This window comes from Anolis sagrei, chromosome 8 (assembly GCF_037176765.1).
Source record: "Anolis sagrei isolate rAnoSag1 chromosome 8, rAnoSag1.mat, whole genome shotgun sequence".
NCBI classification, from domain to species: Eukaryota; Metazoa; Chordata; class Lepidosauria; order Squamata; family Dactyloidae; genus Anolis; species Anolis sagrei.
This window is the reverse complement of record NC_090028.1, coordinates 16,924,039-16,942,080: the sequence shown is the minus strand read 5'-3', so window position 1 is coordinate 16,942,080 and position 18,042 is coordinate 16,924,039. Positions and strand designations below refer to the sequence as shown.

General features: G+C 40.5%; 1 protein-coding gene across 1 annotated transcript in view; it reads left to right on the top strand.

The window, feature by feature from the left end:
* Nucleotides 1-18,042, top strand: part of CDH8 (cadherin 8) — a 603,855-nt gene that overhangs the window by 252,952 nt on the left and 332,861 nt on the right. Inside the window, exon 3 of the mRNA XM_060787956.2 lies at nt 9,994-10,288. Within this exon, the coding sequence (XP_060643939.2) occupies nt 9,994-10,288 (295 nt within the window). The remainder of the gene's footprint in view (nt 1-9,993; nt 10,289-18,042) is intronic.

The following is an 18,042-nucleotide window of genomic DNA, read 5'->3' as shown; positions in this document are numbered from 1 at the left end:
CACAGTGATTTGATGCTTTATGGTAGTAGATAACCTATCTATTTATATATAAATGCTCTGTGCGTAATGAGTAGGGCTGGGCGGTTTCGTTTCGTTAATTCGTAATTCGTTAATAATTCGTTAATTTTTTCAATTACAAAACGATAACGAACCATTCTGGAGCAATTATTAAAAAAACGAATTTTCAAAAACGTTTTCTAAATGCTTCGTATTTCGATATTGTATTTGTTTCGTTATTGTTTTGAGGTCGTTTCGTTATTATTTCCGCATGTCTGGGCCAGTTTTATGGTTTAATTAGTGAAAAAAAATTATAATATCACACCAACAGTCAACAACAGAGGGAGAAGGAAGCTTCAGAAGGTTTTGGAGGTTTTTTAGAGTATTTCGCGGTCGCGTCCAACATTAACGAATCGATTCGTTATTGTTTCGGAAATCGATTCATTAATTTTTTACCATTTACGAAATTTTGTAAATATCGAACTTTTTAAAAGGAAAATTTTGTAATTATTTTAAATATCGAAACAAAAAAAAAACCCCAAATACAAATCGATTTTAGAAACAAATTTTTCCGTTGTTACCCAGGCCTAGTAATGAGTACCTTAAAAACAAAAAAAACCTACTGGGCCAAATGATCCCAAATTTGGCAACAAGACTCCTCACAATCCAAGGAGTGATCATCACTGAAAACAACCCCACAAAAATACCTTTAAATTCAAAATATTACTATATTAAATAGACTGATAGAATAGAATTAGAAGGGACTCTACCATAGTATTGCAGGAGGACAGGAAGGAAGGAGAGAAGAAAGAAGGTAGAGGAAAAGGGAAGGAATGTAGGAGGGAAAGGGGGAAGGAAGGAAAGAGAGAAGGAGGGAGGGAAAGAAGGAAGGAGGGAAGGAAGGGAGAGAAGGAAGTAAAGAAAGAAAGAGGTACTGAAGGAAGAATACAAAGTAGAAAGGAAAGAAAAAGGGGAGGAAAGGCAGGAAAGAGGTAAAGAAGGAAGGAAGGAGAAAAGGAAATAAAAAGTGAAAAAAGGAAGGAAACAGGGAGGGAAGAAAGGAGACAAAGGAAGATGTAGAGAAAGGGGAGGGAAGGAAAGAGAGAAGGAAGGATGAAACCAAAGAGCAAAAGAAGGAATGAAAAAAGAGGTAGAGAAGGAAGAAAGGAGAGGAAGGGGAAGGGGAAGAAAAACGGGGGAAGGAATAGGTAGGTACCGCTCTTTCATAATAGTCCAGATATCTACCTCTACTTCGAAAATTCTTACTATAGGCCACAGCAACGTGTGGCAGGGCACAGCTAGTAATAATAATAATCATCATCATCATCATCATCATCATCATCATCATCATCATCTTTATTTATACCGGGTTGTTGAAGGTTTTTTCGGGTTGTATGGCCATGTTCTAGAACAGGGGTCTTCACACTAAGGCCCGGGGGCCGGATACGGCCCTCCAAGGTCATTTACCAGGCCCTCGCTCAGGATCAACCTAAGTCTGAAACAACTTGAAAGCACACAACAACAACAATCCTATCTCATCAACCAAAAGCAGGCCCACACTACCCATTGAAATACTAATAAGTTTATATTTCTTAAAATTGTTCTTCATTTTAATTATTTTATTGTTTTAAAGTGTCTTTTGCATTACAAGTAAGATATGTGCACTGTGCATAGGAATTCATTCATATTTTTTTCAAATTATAATTCGGCCCTCCAACAGTTTGAGGGACTGTGACCTGGCCCTCTGTTTAAAAAGTTTGAGGACCCCTGTTCTAGAGGCATTCTCTCCTGACGTTTCGCCTACATCTGTTGCAAGCATCCTCAGAGGTTGTGAGGTCTGTTGGAACTAGGAAAATTGGCTTTATATATTTATTTATTTACTTTATTTATTTACTTTACTTATATACCGCTGTTCTCAGCCCAGAGGCGACTCACAGTGGTTCACAACACACAAGAAACAGCAAAATTCAATGCATCAATATAAAAAACAGTTAACAACCTAATCTAATACACAATTAGTACACAATTACTATAATAACCATTCACTAGCTGTATATCTGTGGAATGACCAGGTGTGAATGTTTCAACTGACCACCTTGATTAGCATTTGATGGCCTGGCAGTGTCTGGGGCAATCTTTTGTTGAGAGATGATTAGCTGTCCCTGATTGTTTCCTCACTGTTTTACTGTTGTAACGTTAGAGTTTTTTAACACTGCTAGCCAGATTTTGTTTATTTTCATGGTATCCTCCTTTCTGTTGAAATTGTCCACATGCTTATGGCTTCTCTGTTTAGCCTGACATGGTAGTTGTTAGAGTGGTCCAGCATTTCTGTGTTCTCAAATAATATGCTGTGTCCAGGTTGGTTCATCAGGTGCTCTGCTACGGCTGACTTCTCTGGTTGAAGTAGTCGCCAGTGCCTTTCATGTTTTATTTATACCCCACCCAGAGGCAGCCCTAGGTAATTTTCAATGGTAAGCAAACAGTATTTTGCCCCCCCCCCCCCAACCAATCACTGATATATATTTTCTGTTTGTCGTGGGAGTTCTGTGTGCCATATTTGGTTCAATTCCATCATTGGTGGAGTTCAGAATGCTCTTTGATTGTAGGTGAACATTCCAGTAACTACAACTTGCATATGTCAAGATCTATTTTCCCCCAAGAGCGCCTCAAGAGCGCCCCTGGGCAAAATCAACTACACTGCAAATGCTTACTTTGCGTAATGGGTTGAGTTGCCCCTGACCCCAGCACCATCTCCCTCAACAAGGACTCGGGGTGGCTTACATGAGCCCAAGCCCAAACAGCTAATTACAGTTGAATAAAAACCAAAACACGCAACAACACAGTAAAATATATAAAAAGTATGAATACAATAAGCAATATACAAATACAATATCCACAATCACAATGACAATATTCTACTCCTAGTCAACAATATGCTTCCGCATATGACTCATTTTTCATATTTTTATTTAGTACGTTTTGGAAACAAACTCCACCTTTATAGGTAAAGGTAAGGTAAAGGTTTTCCCCTGACATTAAGTCCAGTTGTGTCCAACTCTGGAGGTTGGTGCTCATCTCCATTTTTAAGCTGAAGAGCCGGCGTTGTGCATAGACACCTCCAAGGTCATGTGGCCACCTTTACTTACTTACTTAGGCGATCCCTCGCTTTCCAAGGATGATTGTCTTCCAGTGTTCTTGTGGGTCCGTATGTGGCTGTGGAGCCCTATTCTTGCTCTGCATCTTCTTCCGCAGTGAGGACATTGGTTTCCAGGTGGAAAGTGGTCTCGGTCGGGGTTGGCTTGACGCACTTTCCTCTTGGCACGCTTCTCCCTTTCGCCCTCCATTCATGCCTCTTCAAATTCTGCAGCACTGCTGGTCACAGGAGCGGTCACAGGAGCGGTCAAGGGCCAGGGCTTCCCAGTTCTCAGTGCCTATGCCAGAGTTTTTAAGGTTGGCTTTGAGCCCATCTTTACATCTCTTTTCCTGTCCACCAACATTCTGTTTTCCGTTCTTGAGTTTGGAGTAGAGCAACTGCTTTGGGAGACGGTGGTCGGGCATTCGGACAAAGTGTCCGGTCCAGCGGAGTTGATGGCGGAGGACGATCGCTTCAATGCTGGCGGTCTTTGCTTCTTCCAGCAACTGACGTTTGTCCGCCTGTCTTCCCAAGAGATTTGCAGGATTTTCCGGAGGCAGCGCTGATGGAATCGTTCCAGGAGTTGCATGTGACGTCTGTAGATAGTCCACGTTTCACAGGCATATGGCAGGGTTGGGAGGACAATAGCTCTATAAACAACACCTTGGTATCCCTACGGATGTCCCGGTTCTCAAACACTCTCTGCTTCATTCGGAAAAATGCTGCGCTCGCAGAGCTCAGGCGGTGTTGTATTTCGGTGTCGATGTTGACTTTGGTGGAGAGGTGGCTGCCAAGGTGGCGGAAATGATCAACATTTTCTAATGTTACACCATTAAGCTGTATCACTGGCATTGGAGAGGGGTTCGTTGGTGTCTGCTGGAGCAGCACCTTGGTTTTTTCAATGTTCAATGACAGGCCGAGCTTCTCATATGCTTCTGTGAAGGTGTTTAGAGTGGCTTGTAGATCTTCTGAATGTGCACAGGCGACGTTGTCATCAGCATACTGGAGTGCTATAACAGATGTTGTTGTAACCTTGGTTTACAACATGTGGCCACAATGACTGCTTGGAGTGGCATTACTTTCCCACCGGAGTGGTACCTATTGATCTACTCATATTTGCATGTTCTCGACCTGCTGGGTTAGCAGAAGCTGGGGCTAACAGTGGGAGCTCATACCTCTCTGGATTCAAACCTGCAACCTTTCGGTTAGCAAGTTCAGCAGCTCAGCGGTTTAACCCACTTGCCACTGGGGCTCCCTTTATAGACCTTTATAGACCGCTCATATTTTGAGTGCTGTAATAATAAATCTTTTTAGCAGTATATTTTGAGATCTTGCAATGTGTTTATTTCATAACACATTTTAAACATTTAGTACTGTTGAATCCTCCTTTTCAGCAGTATATGTAATGAAGAAGTATCAGACTTTATATATGTGTGTGTGTTGTTCACAGAAGGACAATGAAATATTTATATATCCTTGTTCATCTGTAGAATAATATATGCTGTCTTCAAATCTCCAATTCAGTTCTCAAATTCAAAAGCCTTCTCCTCAGAGATGAGTGAGTCCCTGGTACACGGAACACACTTGACAAGTGATTAGTAATAATTAATAAACTTTCCAGAGAGAGACTTGGATAATGCCCAGGGAATGGAGGCTTGCATACAACATAAGGGACAATGTTATTTTCGAAGCAAACTTTTCCCTTTATTGCTTAGTAGTTTGCTTTTTCCCAAAACATTGTTTCATGAAGAGCCCACTAGAAATGAATACACCAAGCATTTTTATTATTCAATTAAGCAGCTATTAAACTAAAGAGCTGTTAACAGTGCTTCTGTCAGAGTGGCAAGATCATTTTGATCATTTCTAGCACCCACTTTTTGGGTGCTAGAAACAATATCATATGAAAGCTGACTGGCACAACCTGGGGATCACAACCAGATACAGTGAAGACATCTGCCCTTGCGCTGTGCTACTCTGCTGCTGAGTATGCATGCCCAGTGTGGAACACATCTCACCACACTAAAACAGTGGATGTGGCTCTTAATGAGACATGCCATATTATCATGGGGTGTCTGCGCCCTACACCACTGGAGAAATTACACTGCTTAGCCGGTATTGCACCACCTGACATCCACCGGGAAGTAGCAGCCAATGGTGAAAGGACCAAGGCAGAGACATCTCCAGCTCATCCTCTGTTTGGGTATCAGCCAGCACGTCAATGACTTAAATCTAGAAATAGTTTTCTAAGATCTACAGAGACACTTGCTGGAACACCTCAGCAAGCGAGAGTCCAAAAGTGGCAGGCTCAAACCCAGAACCTCAACCAATGGCTGATACCAAATGAGAGACTACCCCCTGGGCACACAGATGACTGGGTAACTGGGAAGGTGCTAAACAGACTGCGCTCTGGCTCCATGAGATGCAGAGCCAATCTTAAGAAACGGGGCTACAAAGTGGAATCCACGACATGCGAGTGTGGAGAGGAGCAAACCACTGACCACCTGCTGCAATGCAACCTGAGCCCTGCCCCATGCACAATGGAGGACCTTCTTGTGCATGTGGCACACAAGAAGCACTCCAAGTGGCCAGATACTGGTCAAAGGATATTTAATCAACTACCAAACTCACAAATTTTGTATTTTGTCTGTCTGTTTGTTTGCTTTGTTCTGTTAGAAATGTAATATAATTTGACTGGTTGTCCTGACATGACAAATAAATTTTGATCATGTTTGCTAAATGAACTGAGGTCCTCCTTAAGGTAGCCTATATTTACAAAGCAGAACATCAATTCAAATCCAAACTATATACCATAAATCAATGGGTCAGAATGCAATTGCATAATGCTTCATATCAGCTTATGTAATGACTTTTGGGACATTCAATGTTTATCTTCATTTCTGAATATATCAAAAACATTTGCATACCACAAGTGGAATCTTAAGTATATATAGCACTGTGTTTTTGTTATATTTGGCTTTGATTAGTATGCATGCAAATTATTCTTCCTTTTTCATGCTTAAACAATGACATAGGGATATAACAAGTATGATATACAAAATATTAATAGCGATTAAAGGGGGGAGAAAAGGGACACAAACAAGGGAATTATGGGATGTGACGGTGCGAGTGGTGCCACCTATGTATAGAACTGTTAGTTGTAAGACTTAAACTGTTGTATCATGCTTAATCCTGCCCCTTTTTTACACTGCTTATGTATAGTTGTATGGATTGGTTGCTTGTAGCTGTCAATCAGTACTGTTTGGCTCCACCTCTTCCTGCAAGAGGGGAGAGCTTCCTTTTTCTTAATTCTGCCAGAGAGTTTGTACCAGATGGACGTGAGTAAGAGACCTGACTCTAAAGGACCCTGATTTAAGTTACCTCTTAGCACCAGTTCTGAGGTTTTTTACCCCTGGGACTCATGCTTTATGTCCAGAACGTCCTGGACAATTATTGAGGAGACCCAGGCGCCTTCAAGCCGGTTCTTTTGGCACCAAAGGAAGATCCTGAACCTTCAAAACATAGGCCATCTGAACTGGGGTTGTGGTTTGCTCCGGCATTCACAGCCATTGAGTAAAGAGGAAACTTGGTGAGGCTTCTCAACTTCAAACCCCTTGGACCCAGGACTGATTGAGACTGTAATGTATGTTTTTCTTCATCCCTCTAAAGTTTTCCAGCTCATCGCTTTGAAGAAATGACTTTGTGATAAATAAAACTTATTTTGAGCTATTTACAGCATTTTGGGTTTTTGGGAGTTCCAGTTTCCTATAGGAGAGCACGAAGCAATCCCCTGGGGGAAAGATGCCATGTCCATCCCTCCTTTATTGAGAATAATAGCTCCCAGGTGTGACGGCACATGGGAGGAAGAATTGGAAATAAAAATAGGAGAAAGAAATTGAGGGGGGGGGGGGGATGGAGAGCAAGACACCTCAAGAATTTATCAATTAGGATAAAAGAAAACTTGTTCTGTCTCCCAGGAGCCTGGTTTGCCTTACCTTACAGTTGCCTGAAGTTGCTCCCCCTTGCATTTTCTCCCAGGGCTGCTGCAGCTCTGCAAGAGCCCTGAAAGTTAACAGTTTCAGAGGCTGGAAAGCCAGCCTGCAGGCTTCTTTGCAACTATTGGCCTAGAGAGCAGCTCTTTGGGTTTAGAGCCCACCCCTTCTCCTGGGCTTGAGATCTCCATTTTGGAATCTCCCCTGCCTCCTTCAGTTTAGAGGAAAGACTTCAGACGTGCTGATGGTCAGGCAGGTAGCTTTGGAAAAACCATTGCAAAAACTATTGAGTATTGAGTTATTATAGATAGTAATTGAGTATTGAGCTATATTGAGTTATAGATAACTATTAAGCGTGTTGGGGTTCAGCCTCCTCCGTGTGATCCTGAGCCTTAATCTCTGTGTGAACCTGATTCTCTGAGTGTATTTTCTGATGCAACTGAGCAAGCCACTGAACATGTATCTTTCCCTGATAGGGTTGAAACTGTTGATGCTGAGAACAGTGGTAGGGAAAGTGAAACTGAACAGCCTGATGAGAATGTTTTGGAATCAGGCCGTGATAGCTCTCCAGAGGGAATCACACCTGGGTTTTTTAATGAGGACCGAAGGGAACAGATTTGGAAAAACAGGAGTGAATCACAGTTTCTACGAAGGTCAAATAGATTACGGGAGAAGGAGGCTTCAAAGTCTGGAGGCGTTTCAAGAAATAGTTTCTTTGGTTTAAGGGGCCTCCCCCCGGTTGTCTCGTTAGGTCAAGCAACGTTTTAGACTGAGGCAGCACCTTGGCAGTTTTCCTGTGTTCCATGGCCTGCATTCCCAGAGGCTTCTAGTTTTCAAGTACGGTTAGTGATGCTAACAGGTTCCTGGTTTCTGTATTGTTGTTTTTGGAATTTTGCTCAAGTTCAAAGATTTTTTTCTGACTGTTGAGTTTCTACTGTGGCTTTTTGACTTTGCATTTACCTTTCTTTTGTAACCATTTTTCATCAATAAAAGAGGATTGTTTTTCTCACAGTCCAGTGTGGTGGATTTAATCTTATGGTCTCGTTTCCTGATCTGGGATGCAACAAAGCTATCTCGAGATATATTGAGCAATTGAGTATTAAGCTATATTGAGATATTATAGATAGATAAGCTTAATTGAGAAGATTGAGTTATATAGTTATATAGAGAGAGATTTCACTGCTTTGTCTCCAGAACTAACCTTAAGCTATAGATAGGGAAAAAACCTGCTTTTTTCTAGCCATAACAGCTTAGGGTTAGGGTGAAAAGATTCCAGGATCTTCTCTGCCTTCTGGGGAAAAGTCAACTCAGTGATTGGAGGAGAAGAGAAAGAAAGGATATCTCTGTGGTTTCATCTATTGACTGTTTGTTTGTAACTTTGATAAGCTGTGCCAAGTCTGCAAGGACTCTGAATAAATAAATATCCTTTTTTGATGTTTAAAACCAGTAATAGCCTCAGTTGCTGAGTATCTCAAGCTTCTCAAGAAAGACACCCGCAGTTCGCTCAGACATAGAGAGAAGCACGTCACAGTTTTATTTTTTTTATAGCATCTGGGTGGATGGCACAAAACTACTACAAGATGGTATGGAAATGGTACCTGACCCCAGCAAAAATACACAATATGGATAAGGGTTGTTCAGAAAAATGTTGGAGAGGTTGCCAAAAAAGGGTAAATATTAGGGCTGGGCGGTTTCGTTCGTTAATTTTGTAATTCGTTAAAAATTCGTTATTTTTTGTGATAACAAAGCGATAACGAACCATTCAGGAGCAACTAAAAATCGAAACGAATTTTTCAATTCGTTTCGTAATTGTTTTGTATTTGTTTTGTATTCGTTTCGTTATTATTTCCGCATGTCTGGGGCAAGTTTTATAGTTGTTGTTTGTTTAATCAGTGAAAAAAAATTATAAATCTCACACCAACAGTCAACAACAGAGGGAGAGGGAAGCTTCAGAAGTTCCCCCTGTCCCATTTGGAGGGTTTTTAGCGTATTGCGCGGTCGCGTCCGCCATTAACGAATCGATTCGTAATTGTTTCGTAATTGTTTTGTAATTTCCGAAATTTTGTAAACATCAAACTTTTTTAAAGAAAAATTTCGGAATTCTTTTAAAAAGCGAAACACAAAAACCCCCAAAAAACGAATCGAGTTTAGAAACAATTTTTTCCGTGGTTGCCCAGCCCTAGTAAATATATCCACATGTGATGGCAATGCAAATATGTACGGAGGTTCTGGGAAAAAGTTATAGTAGAAATAGAAAGTATTATGAAGAAAAATATATATAAATCCGGCGACTATACTGTTACCTATTTATAATACAGATGAATGGAAGGAAAATGAAAAAATCTGATAACAATGTTGTTAACATCTGCAAAGCTACTAATAGCAAAATATTGGAAAGGAGAGGTGGAAATTAAGATAGAAGAATGGTAGAAGGAAATTTGGAAATTAGCAATAAATGACAAATTAACATGCAATTTAAAGGTTAAAAAAAAGCCCAAGGAAGGATAATGATTTTGAAAATATATGGAAAATAATTGTTGAGGAAATATTAAGGAAAGAAGATGGGAACCAATGGGAACCAATGAGGTTCTGGTGGGAGCATAAAGAAAAGACGAACTCCGGAGATGGGGAGCACAAGGGGTAACACAACTGGAGAAAGGAGAAGAAGTAATTATTTGAATTACAGATATTTTTTGTAATGAATTAAATATAAATGCAATAATTTTATTTTTTTTTAAAAAAACAATGACATAGATCAGCAGAACCTGGATGAAAGCACAAATACGTAGACTGGTGGGGAGAAAATGGGTGGCAAAGGACAAGAAGATCATGGTGTTCCATTTGTATCATTAAATCACTTCTTTGTCATTTCAGCTACACACAGATTTGGATCCTGGACTCAGCAATATCAAGTACATTCTGTCGGGAGATGGAGCTGGAACTATCTTTGTAATCAATGACAAGACAGGGGACATTCATGCGATGAAAAGACTTGACCGAGAAGAAAAAGCCGAGTATACGTTGACAGCCCAAGCAGTCGATAGGGATACAAACAAACCTCTGGAGCCTCCTTCAGAATTCATTATCAAGGTCCAAGACATCAATGACAATCCTCCAGAGTTTGTCGACGGTCCATATCATGCAACAGTTCCAGAAATGTCTCTTGTGGGTATGTATTGGGATCTACAATTTCAAGTACTTGGCAAAACTAGAGTTGGAATGGAGTTGATAAGTAGAAAATGTTATATTGCATTCCAATGTCACATTTTAATTTCAATCCATAAAAAAAAATGATTTGAGTAATTTTATTCTCCCGAAATGGTTATGGTGGAATGGCTTTCTCCAACAAAACAGAGGTTACATTTGCATTGCAGTCAGTATATTGTGGTCAAAGTAGTGGTTGCTGAGGCCTATTTATTAGGCTTGGGCGGTTTTGTTCGTTAATTTTGTAATTCGTTATTAATTCGTATTTAAATTAGCTTACGATCCAATATTGAGCCATGCAGGAATAGTGTGAGGAGTAAATTAGATTCGAAACAATTTTTTCAATTTATTTCGTAATTATTTCGTAATTATTTTGGCATGTCTGGTGCAAGTTTTATCGTTGTTGTATTGTCGAAGGCTTTCATGGCTGGAATCACTAGGTTCTTGTGGGTTTTTTCGGGCTATAGAACCATGTTCTAGAGGCATTTCTCCTGACGTTTCGCCTGCATCTATGGCAAGCATCCTCAGAGGTAGTGAGGTATCACCCATGGATTGAGGTGCTGGGTTTGGGCCTGCCACTTTTGGAATCTTGCTTGCTGGGGTGTTCCAGCGAGTGTCTCTGTAGATCTAAGAAAACTATGTCTTGATTTAAGTCGTTGACGTGCTGGCTGATACCCAACAGGGGATGAGCTGGAGATATTTCTGCCTTGGTTCTTTCACTATTGGCTGCTACTTCCCAGCGGATGTCAGGTGGTGCAATACCGACTAAGCAGTGTAGTGAGACCTCACTACCTCTGAGGATGCTTGCCATAGATGCAGGCGAAACATCAGGAGAAATGCCTCTAGAACATGGCTCTATAGCCCGAAAAAACCCACAAGAACCTATTTATCGTTGTTGTTTGTTTTATCACACCAACAGTCAACAACAGAGGGAGAGGGAAGCTTCAGAAGTTCCCCCTGTCCCATTTGGAGGTTTTTTTTAGCATATTGTGCAATCGCATCCGCCATTAACGAATCGATTCGTAATTATACGAAATTTCGTATATTTCGAAATTTTTAAAAGGAAAATTTCGGAATTATTAAAAAAACGAAATGCAAGGGCCCCCTAAAAACAAAACGAGTTTAGAACCAAATTTTTCCGTGGTTACCCAAGCCTACTATTTATCGTGATTTGCTCCAACTCACCACTATAATCCTATTGGTATTTTGTTGATGCTTAATTATCCATTTGTGTGCATTCTTCTACACAGATGCACCACTTAGGATATGTGCCTACATATTTATTTTTTCCACCCTCCAACTATAATTAGACAGCAATGCTGAAAGGAAAGTGTTGTGTCTGCAAAGCTGATGGTAAGGTCCTTGAGTGGATTTAATCAATTAGCTGTTTGAACTAAGAAGAGGCAAAGCAGAATGGCAAAATGAGTAGTACTGGAAATAAGGAAAGGAATGAGGAGCATTTCATCACTTGCTTTTTCATGCAGCACAGGGGAAGGCCCGAAGCTCAAAAAACTTTGCATATGGAAAGCCTGCAGTAATTCCTTATCATTAGTTCTTTATAAGATATGAAGACTGGAGAGATCAAGGTTTATTTATTTATCGTGTCATCAGCAACCATACCATTGTATTACAATTCTAACAGAGCAAAACAAACACACAGATTAAAAAGAAGAAAAAACACAGATTTTGCAAATTTGGTAGTTGGTTAAATGTCCTTTGACCAGTAGCCGGCCACTTGGAGTGCCTCTGGTGTTGCTGCAAGAAGGTCCTCCATTGTTCATGTGGCAGGGCTCAGGTTGCATTGCAGCAGGTGGTCTGTAGTTTGCTCTTCTCCGCACTCGCATGCCGAGGATTCCACCCTGTAGCCCCATTTCTTAAGATTGGCTCTGCATCTCGTGGTGCCAGAGCGCAGTCTGTTCAGCGCCTTCCAAGTCACCCAGTCTTCTGTGTGCCCAGGGGGGAGTCTCTCATCTGGTATCACCCATGGATTGAGGTGCTGGGTTTGGGCCTGCCACTTTTGGAATCTCGCTTGCTGGGGTGTTCCAGCGAGTGTCTCTGTAGATCTAAGAAAACTATGTCTTGATTTAAGTCGTTGACGTGCTGACTGATACCCAACAGGGGATGAGCTGGAGATATCTCTGCCTTGGTCCTTTCACTATTGGCTGCTACTTCCCGGCGGATGTCAGGTGGTGCAATACCGGCTAAGCAGTGTAATTTCTCCAGTGGTATGGGGCGCAGACACCCTGTGATAATGTGGCATGTCTCATTAAGAGCCACATCTCCTGTTTTAGTGTGGTAAGATGTGTTCCACACTGGGCATGCATACTCAGCAGCAGAGTAGCATAGTGCAAGGGCAAATGTCTTCACTGTGTCTGGTTGTGATCCCCAGGTTGTGGCAGTCAGCTTTCGTATGATGTTGTTTCTAGCGCCCACTTTTTGCTTGATGTTCAGGCAGTGCTTCTTGTAGGTCAGAGCACGGTCAAAGTGACTCCCAGGTATTTGGGTGTGTTGCAATGCTCCAGTGGGCATGATTAAAGAGATCAAGGTGGGGATGATTAAAAAAAAAAACAGCTATTGAGATCTGACTATGGGTGTACCTACAGTGAGTAATCTGTATAATTTGAAACCACTTTAGGACTTTATCAGACAGAGCAAGGGGAAAGCGAAGAAAAACGGGGGAAAGCTGAGGGAACCATCTTAACCCATTCCCTCCTCTCTTTCCCTGTCTTCAGGTGTGACCAATGATCCCACATGCTTATCACACCCTCTACTGTCTTCTCTTGATTGATACCTGACTCCTGTTAGATGTATTTGGACTTCGTTTGATGCACTTAGGAAATGGAGGACCACGAATTTTCACTGAAAGTGTCCTCATGTCATTTGATGGCCTCATCACATGACATGATCTCAATTTCCTCAGTTCATGAAAGTAGAGCCTAACAGCCATCTGATGAGGTCCAAAGAGCTGCCTTGGATCAATGATATAGAAACACAGAAATTGTCAATTTAATATGGATTTCAGCCTTCTCTTCCAAAGAGTCCTGGTGTCTCACCAAACTATTATTCCCATGATTCTATAGCACTGAATCATGGCAGTTGAAGTGATACCAAACTGCTTTAATTCTACAGTGTAGATGAACCTTGTGGCTTGAGAATGTCATGTTATGGGAGTGTGCTGTCAAGCGCTAAGCCTTTAATAATTGTCTTTTGAACAGGACATGCTCTTTGTGCCCAGCGGGAAGCCAGGGTGCCTTGATAGAGGGGCCCTAAGGATTTTCCCCTGGAAGAATCTTTTAGAGGCTTGAAAGGTTTAACAGAGTCCTTTATTATTGAACAAATTAAACAAATATTCCTTCAATCCTCAATGGCAATCCACAAGGGACAGGCAACTGGCTTTGAGAACTGTTTCTTTTCTTTTGAAAGGAAAACCATTTTTTAACCTCTCCCAGGCAATCTACTATCTAGGCTTTGCTGATGTGGGTCCTACTACCGGTTCCAAACTACGTCTTGGGTCCCAAGTAGACCTAACAGTCAAGGCTTTGTAGATTCTCCAGCTAGAGTTCTTTGGGTCTGTAAAACTGTTTTCCCCGGATGCTTGTAAGGTTGAGAGGCTGTAAGTTCCCAGTCAGACCTTTGGGACTATCCCCCCCCCCCCCCCCCGGAAGCTGTAGGGTATGAAGCTTTTCTGCAGGTGGAGCTGGTCCACGTCCTGTAGCTTAATTTCCTTCTGTAAGACAACTAAAAATGGCTCCCTCTCCTCCCAAGGCCCTGGGGAAAGGGGCGGAACCAAAACTTAACAATGATTGATGGGTAATTGGCCCTATAATTGCAAACCATCACCACCCCCAGCTCCTTCAAGGTCAAGCAAATTTCATTTCTTCTTGTTTCCATTTTCCTTTTGGTCTTGTGAATAATAGGAACAATGTTTTAGCTCAGTATTGAGAGATTTTAAGATCTGAAGCTACATCTCACTTTTTACTAATTCATCGCACTAGAGAATGAATCTACTGTAAATCCTGTTTCTGCCTCCTGCAGAATTCTGTGGTTTGTAGTTTAGTGGGGCTGTTAAAGGCTCCTCCCTAAACTACAAACCCCAGATTTCTGCAGGAGGCAGCAACCAGATTTAAAGTGGATTCATTCTCTAGTATAATGAGGACAGTAAAGTTCCACAATTGGACTCTGAAAATCAGGCTTCAAATTCTCTCTCTCAACAATGGAAACCCACTGAGTAACTAGAGACAAGGCACATACTTAGAGGAGAGTAAAGACAAATGCTTTCTGAACAGATCTTGCCAAGAAAACCTCAAGATAGGTTTATATTAGAGTTGGCATACCTTGGAAATGATTAAGGGCTTGTTTGCATTGGTTTAACAACCTGTACCCACTGTGTTGTTGATTCTGGCTGTTCCTATAACATTCTGTCACTTTGGGTGGTTTTGTTGAGGTATGTTTGGGGCTGATCCATAGTTCGGTGCAGTGCAGAAAGCAGGACTGTCCACATAGGTCACCAAATCTTCATGAATCCACATCTGTTGGATTTTACATTTTTCAGAATTTTGTGATGCAGTGCCCATTAAAAGTAAAATAAATTCTTAATATGTATATAAATGTACATCCGGGTTACGCACTTGATTAAACACACATAGCTGAACAGCAGCACATATAAAATTTATACTTTATTGAGATAGGATGTTTTACAATTAATATTCAAGCAAAAAATTAACATTTTGTTTTAATTATAGATGAATCTAGGAAGAGCAGACTTAGGCGCAGGCAAAAATGCTTGCAGAAAATAGACTTATCCAACCAGCCTACTGTGTCATTGTTATGTGTCCAAAATATCTATTCGCTGATATCACAGACTAACCTACTTCAAATATATGGCTGCAGATAAATAGAGGGACACATGTACTTGGCTCTGAGCAGTTTGGATGACGGGAAAGGATAAGTGAAATGAGTTGTGAAAAATATTAAAATTATTTGTACAGAGTATTGTGTGTGTATGCACATGCAAACCCTATATGGCTCCGGCTCAGCGTACCTGCCGATCCAATTCCGAGCACAATTCAAAGTGCTGGTTTTGACCTACAAAACCCTATACGGTTCTGGCCCAGTTTATCTGTCCGAACGGATCTCCCTCTATGTCCCACCTCGGAGTCTAAGATCTTCTGGGGAGGCCCTGGTCTCGGCCCCGCCTCTATCACAAGTGAGATTGGTGGGGACGAGGAGCAGGGCCTTCTTGGTGGTGGTCCCTCGCCTGTGGAATTCTCTTCGCAGGGAAATTAGGTCATCGACATCCCTCCTCTCTTTCAGAAGGAAACTAAAAACATGGATATGGGACCAGGCCTTTGGGTAATCTGGCAGATAGACAAAGGAGACTGATGACTAGAATTGATAGGATTTGACAATGTGGAATGAATTTACGGACTCTGAGCTGGCGAATATTGAACATTAGATTGGTTTTATTGATTGTGATATATAACTTGCTTGTTTTAATTGTTTATAATTTCTATTGATACATGATTTATCTTATTGTTGTTGTTGGCATCGAATTGTGCCTTTAGTAAGCCGCCCTGAGTCCCCCCTCAGGGGTTGAGAAGGGGGGGGGGGGTAGAAATGCGTGAAATAAATAAATAAATAAATAAAATAGTTTTTTGAAGAATACGTTTCTACTTCTCTACCTAGCTGTAGAGTGTTTTTGTGATGTCTGGAACTGGTCGACGATGTGACTTTTTGTAATTTCTATAAAGCTGTCAAAGCAAGGCACTAATAAATGTTTACTTGGGAAAGTGCCTGAGTGAGCACTTTATTGCCATCATTGCATCATGTCAGGGTTCTGAAAACAACAGACTGTCCTATTGCTGTTTTAAAACAGAACTACAGATGTACACATTAATGGAAGAGGTCAAGACTGTCATTTTCCTGACAGCCAGTACAATTGGTTGTACAAAGTCATCTTACATTCTAAGTGCCATGGGCCCAGGAGCACTTTTGGAGTTAAGGCTGGGCTGGCTTAACAATTATAGTGCTTTCCAAGGTCTTCACTCCTTTAAGTAATTTCTTCTGGAATTGGTATAGGTGATCTCTACCACCTATGTCAGTTCCTATGACCCAATAAGGGTTTAAGGCAGAAAAAATGAAATGCAAAGATACAGAATGGAGGACGCATTCACCATTCCAAGTATCCAACTAGACTATCAGTTGAATCTTACTGGTCATAGCGTAACAGGAAGATAAACTTTACTGTTGAGGCGCTAATGATTGTTATACAGATGTTTAATGATTTATGTTACAATTGTTTTTAATTGCCCTATACTTGTCTCGTGATGTTTGGTATCGATGTTGTTCACCGCTTTGAGTCACCTGAGGGCTGAGAAAAGTGGTATATAAATAAAGTAAATAAATAAATAATGATATTTTGTTTGTTTGTTTGTTTGAGTGAAGGACATAGATTGCTTTAGTTGTTGTCTTGTGTTCAAATTTGGTGTCAATTCATCCAGTGGTTTCTGAGTTCTGTTAATCCCACAAACAAACATTACATTTTTATTTAGATATGGAATTTATTTAGATATGGAATTAGGATTATAGTTGAAAAAAATTAAGAAAAAAAATTAAGAAAGGAAGTCCTAGTAAAGATATATATATATATATATATATATATATATATAAGGGCTGGGCGGTTTCGTTTCGTAATATCGTAATTCGTTAAAAATTCGTTATTTTTTTTAATAACGAAGCGATTTTGAACTATTCAGGAGCATCTGAAAAACAAAACGAATTTTTCAATTCGTTTCGTAATTGCTTCGTATTCGTTTCGAAATCGTTTTGAAATCGTTTCGTTATTATTTCCGCATGTCTGGGGCAAGTTTTATAGCTGTTGTTTGTTTAATTAGTGAAAAAAAATTATAAATATCACACCAACAGTCAACAACAGAGGGAGAGGGAAGCTTCAAAAGTTCCCCCTGTCCCATATGGAGGTTTTTTAGCGTATTGCGCGGTCGCGTCCGCCATTAACGAATCGATTCGTATTCGTTTCGAAATCGTTTCGTAATCGTTTCGTAATTTACGAAATTTTGTAAATATCGAACTTTTTTAAAGAAAAAATTCGGAATTCATTTAAATATCGAAACGCAAAAAGCCCCAAAAAACGAATCGAGTTTAGAAACAAATTTTTCCGTGGTTGCCCAGCCCTAATATATATATATATATATATATATATATATATATATATATATTCAATTATAATCCTAATTCTTTGTCGTGGGATGAGGTGTGGAAAAAAAGAATATATATATTCTTGTCCATTATAATCTTGTCCATTATGTTTATTTTTGCCTCAGTTGTGGTCCAGTCCGCTTTCTCTAAATTACTAGATTAAGAGCTTAGCTTATTTTGTTTCATCCAGTCTTTAAACGGCCTCCAATCTGTCCTAAGTTTGTTTTTTCCCTGGGATTCGGCCAACCTGTAAGACAATTTATCCATGTTCATGATATCCAGCATCTTCTCGATCCAGTTGTTCTGACTATTCTTTGCCTAAGAATAGTTCTATGAAATTCATGAGTCACCATAAATCAATAGATGGCTTGAAGACACACACACACAACTTTATCTCATCCAAAGTGGGCAAACAGAAAACTGCAATAAACCTGTGAGTCAAGTATTCTGGCAAAGGTAGTCCCTTCCTTCTGTTTCCCTGGCATTTCAGGAGCATGCCCTCTC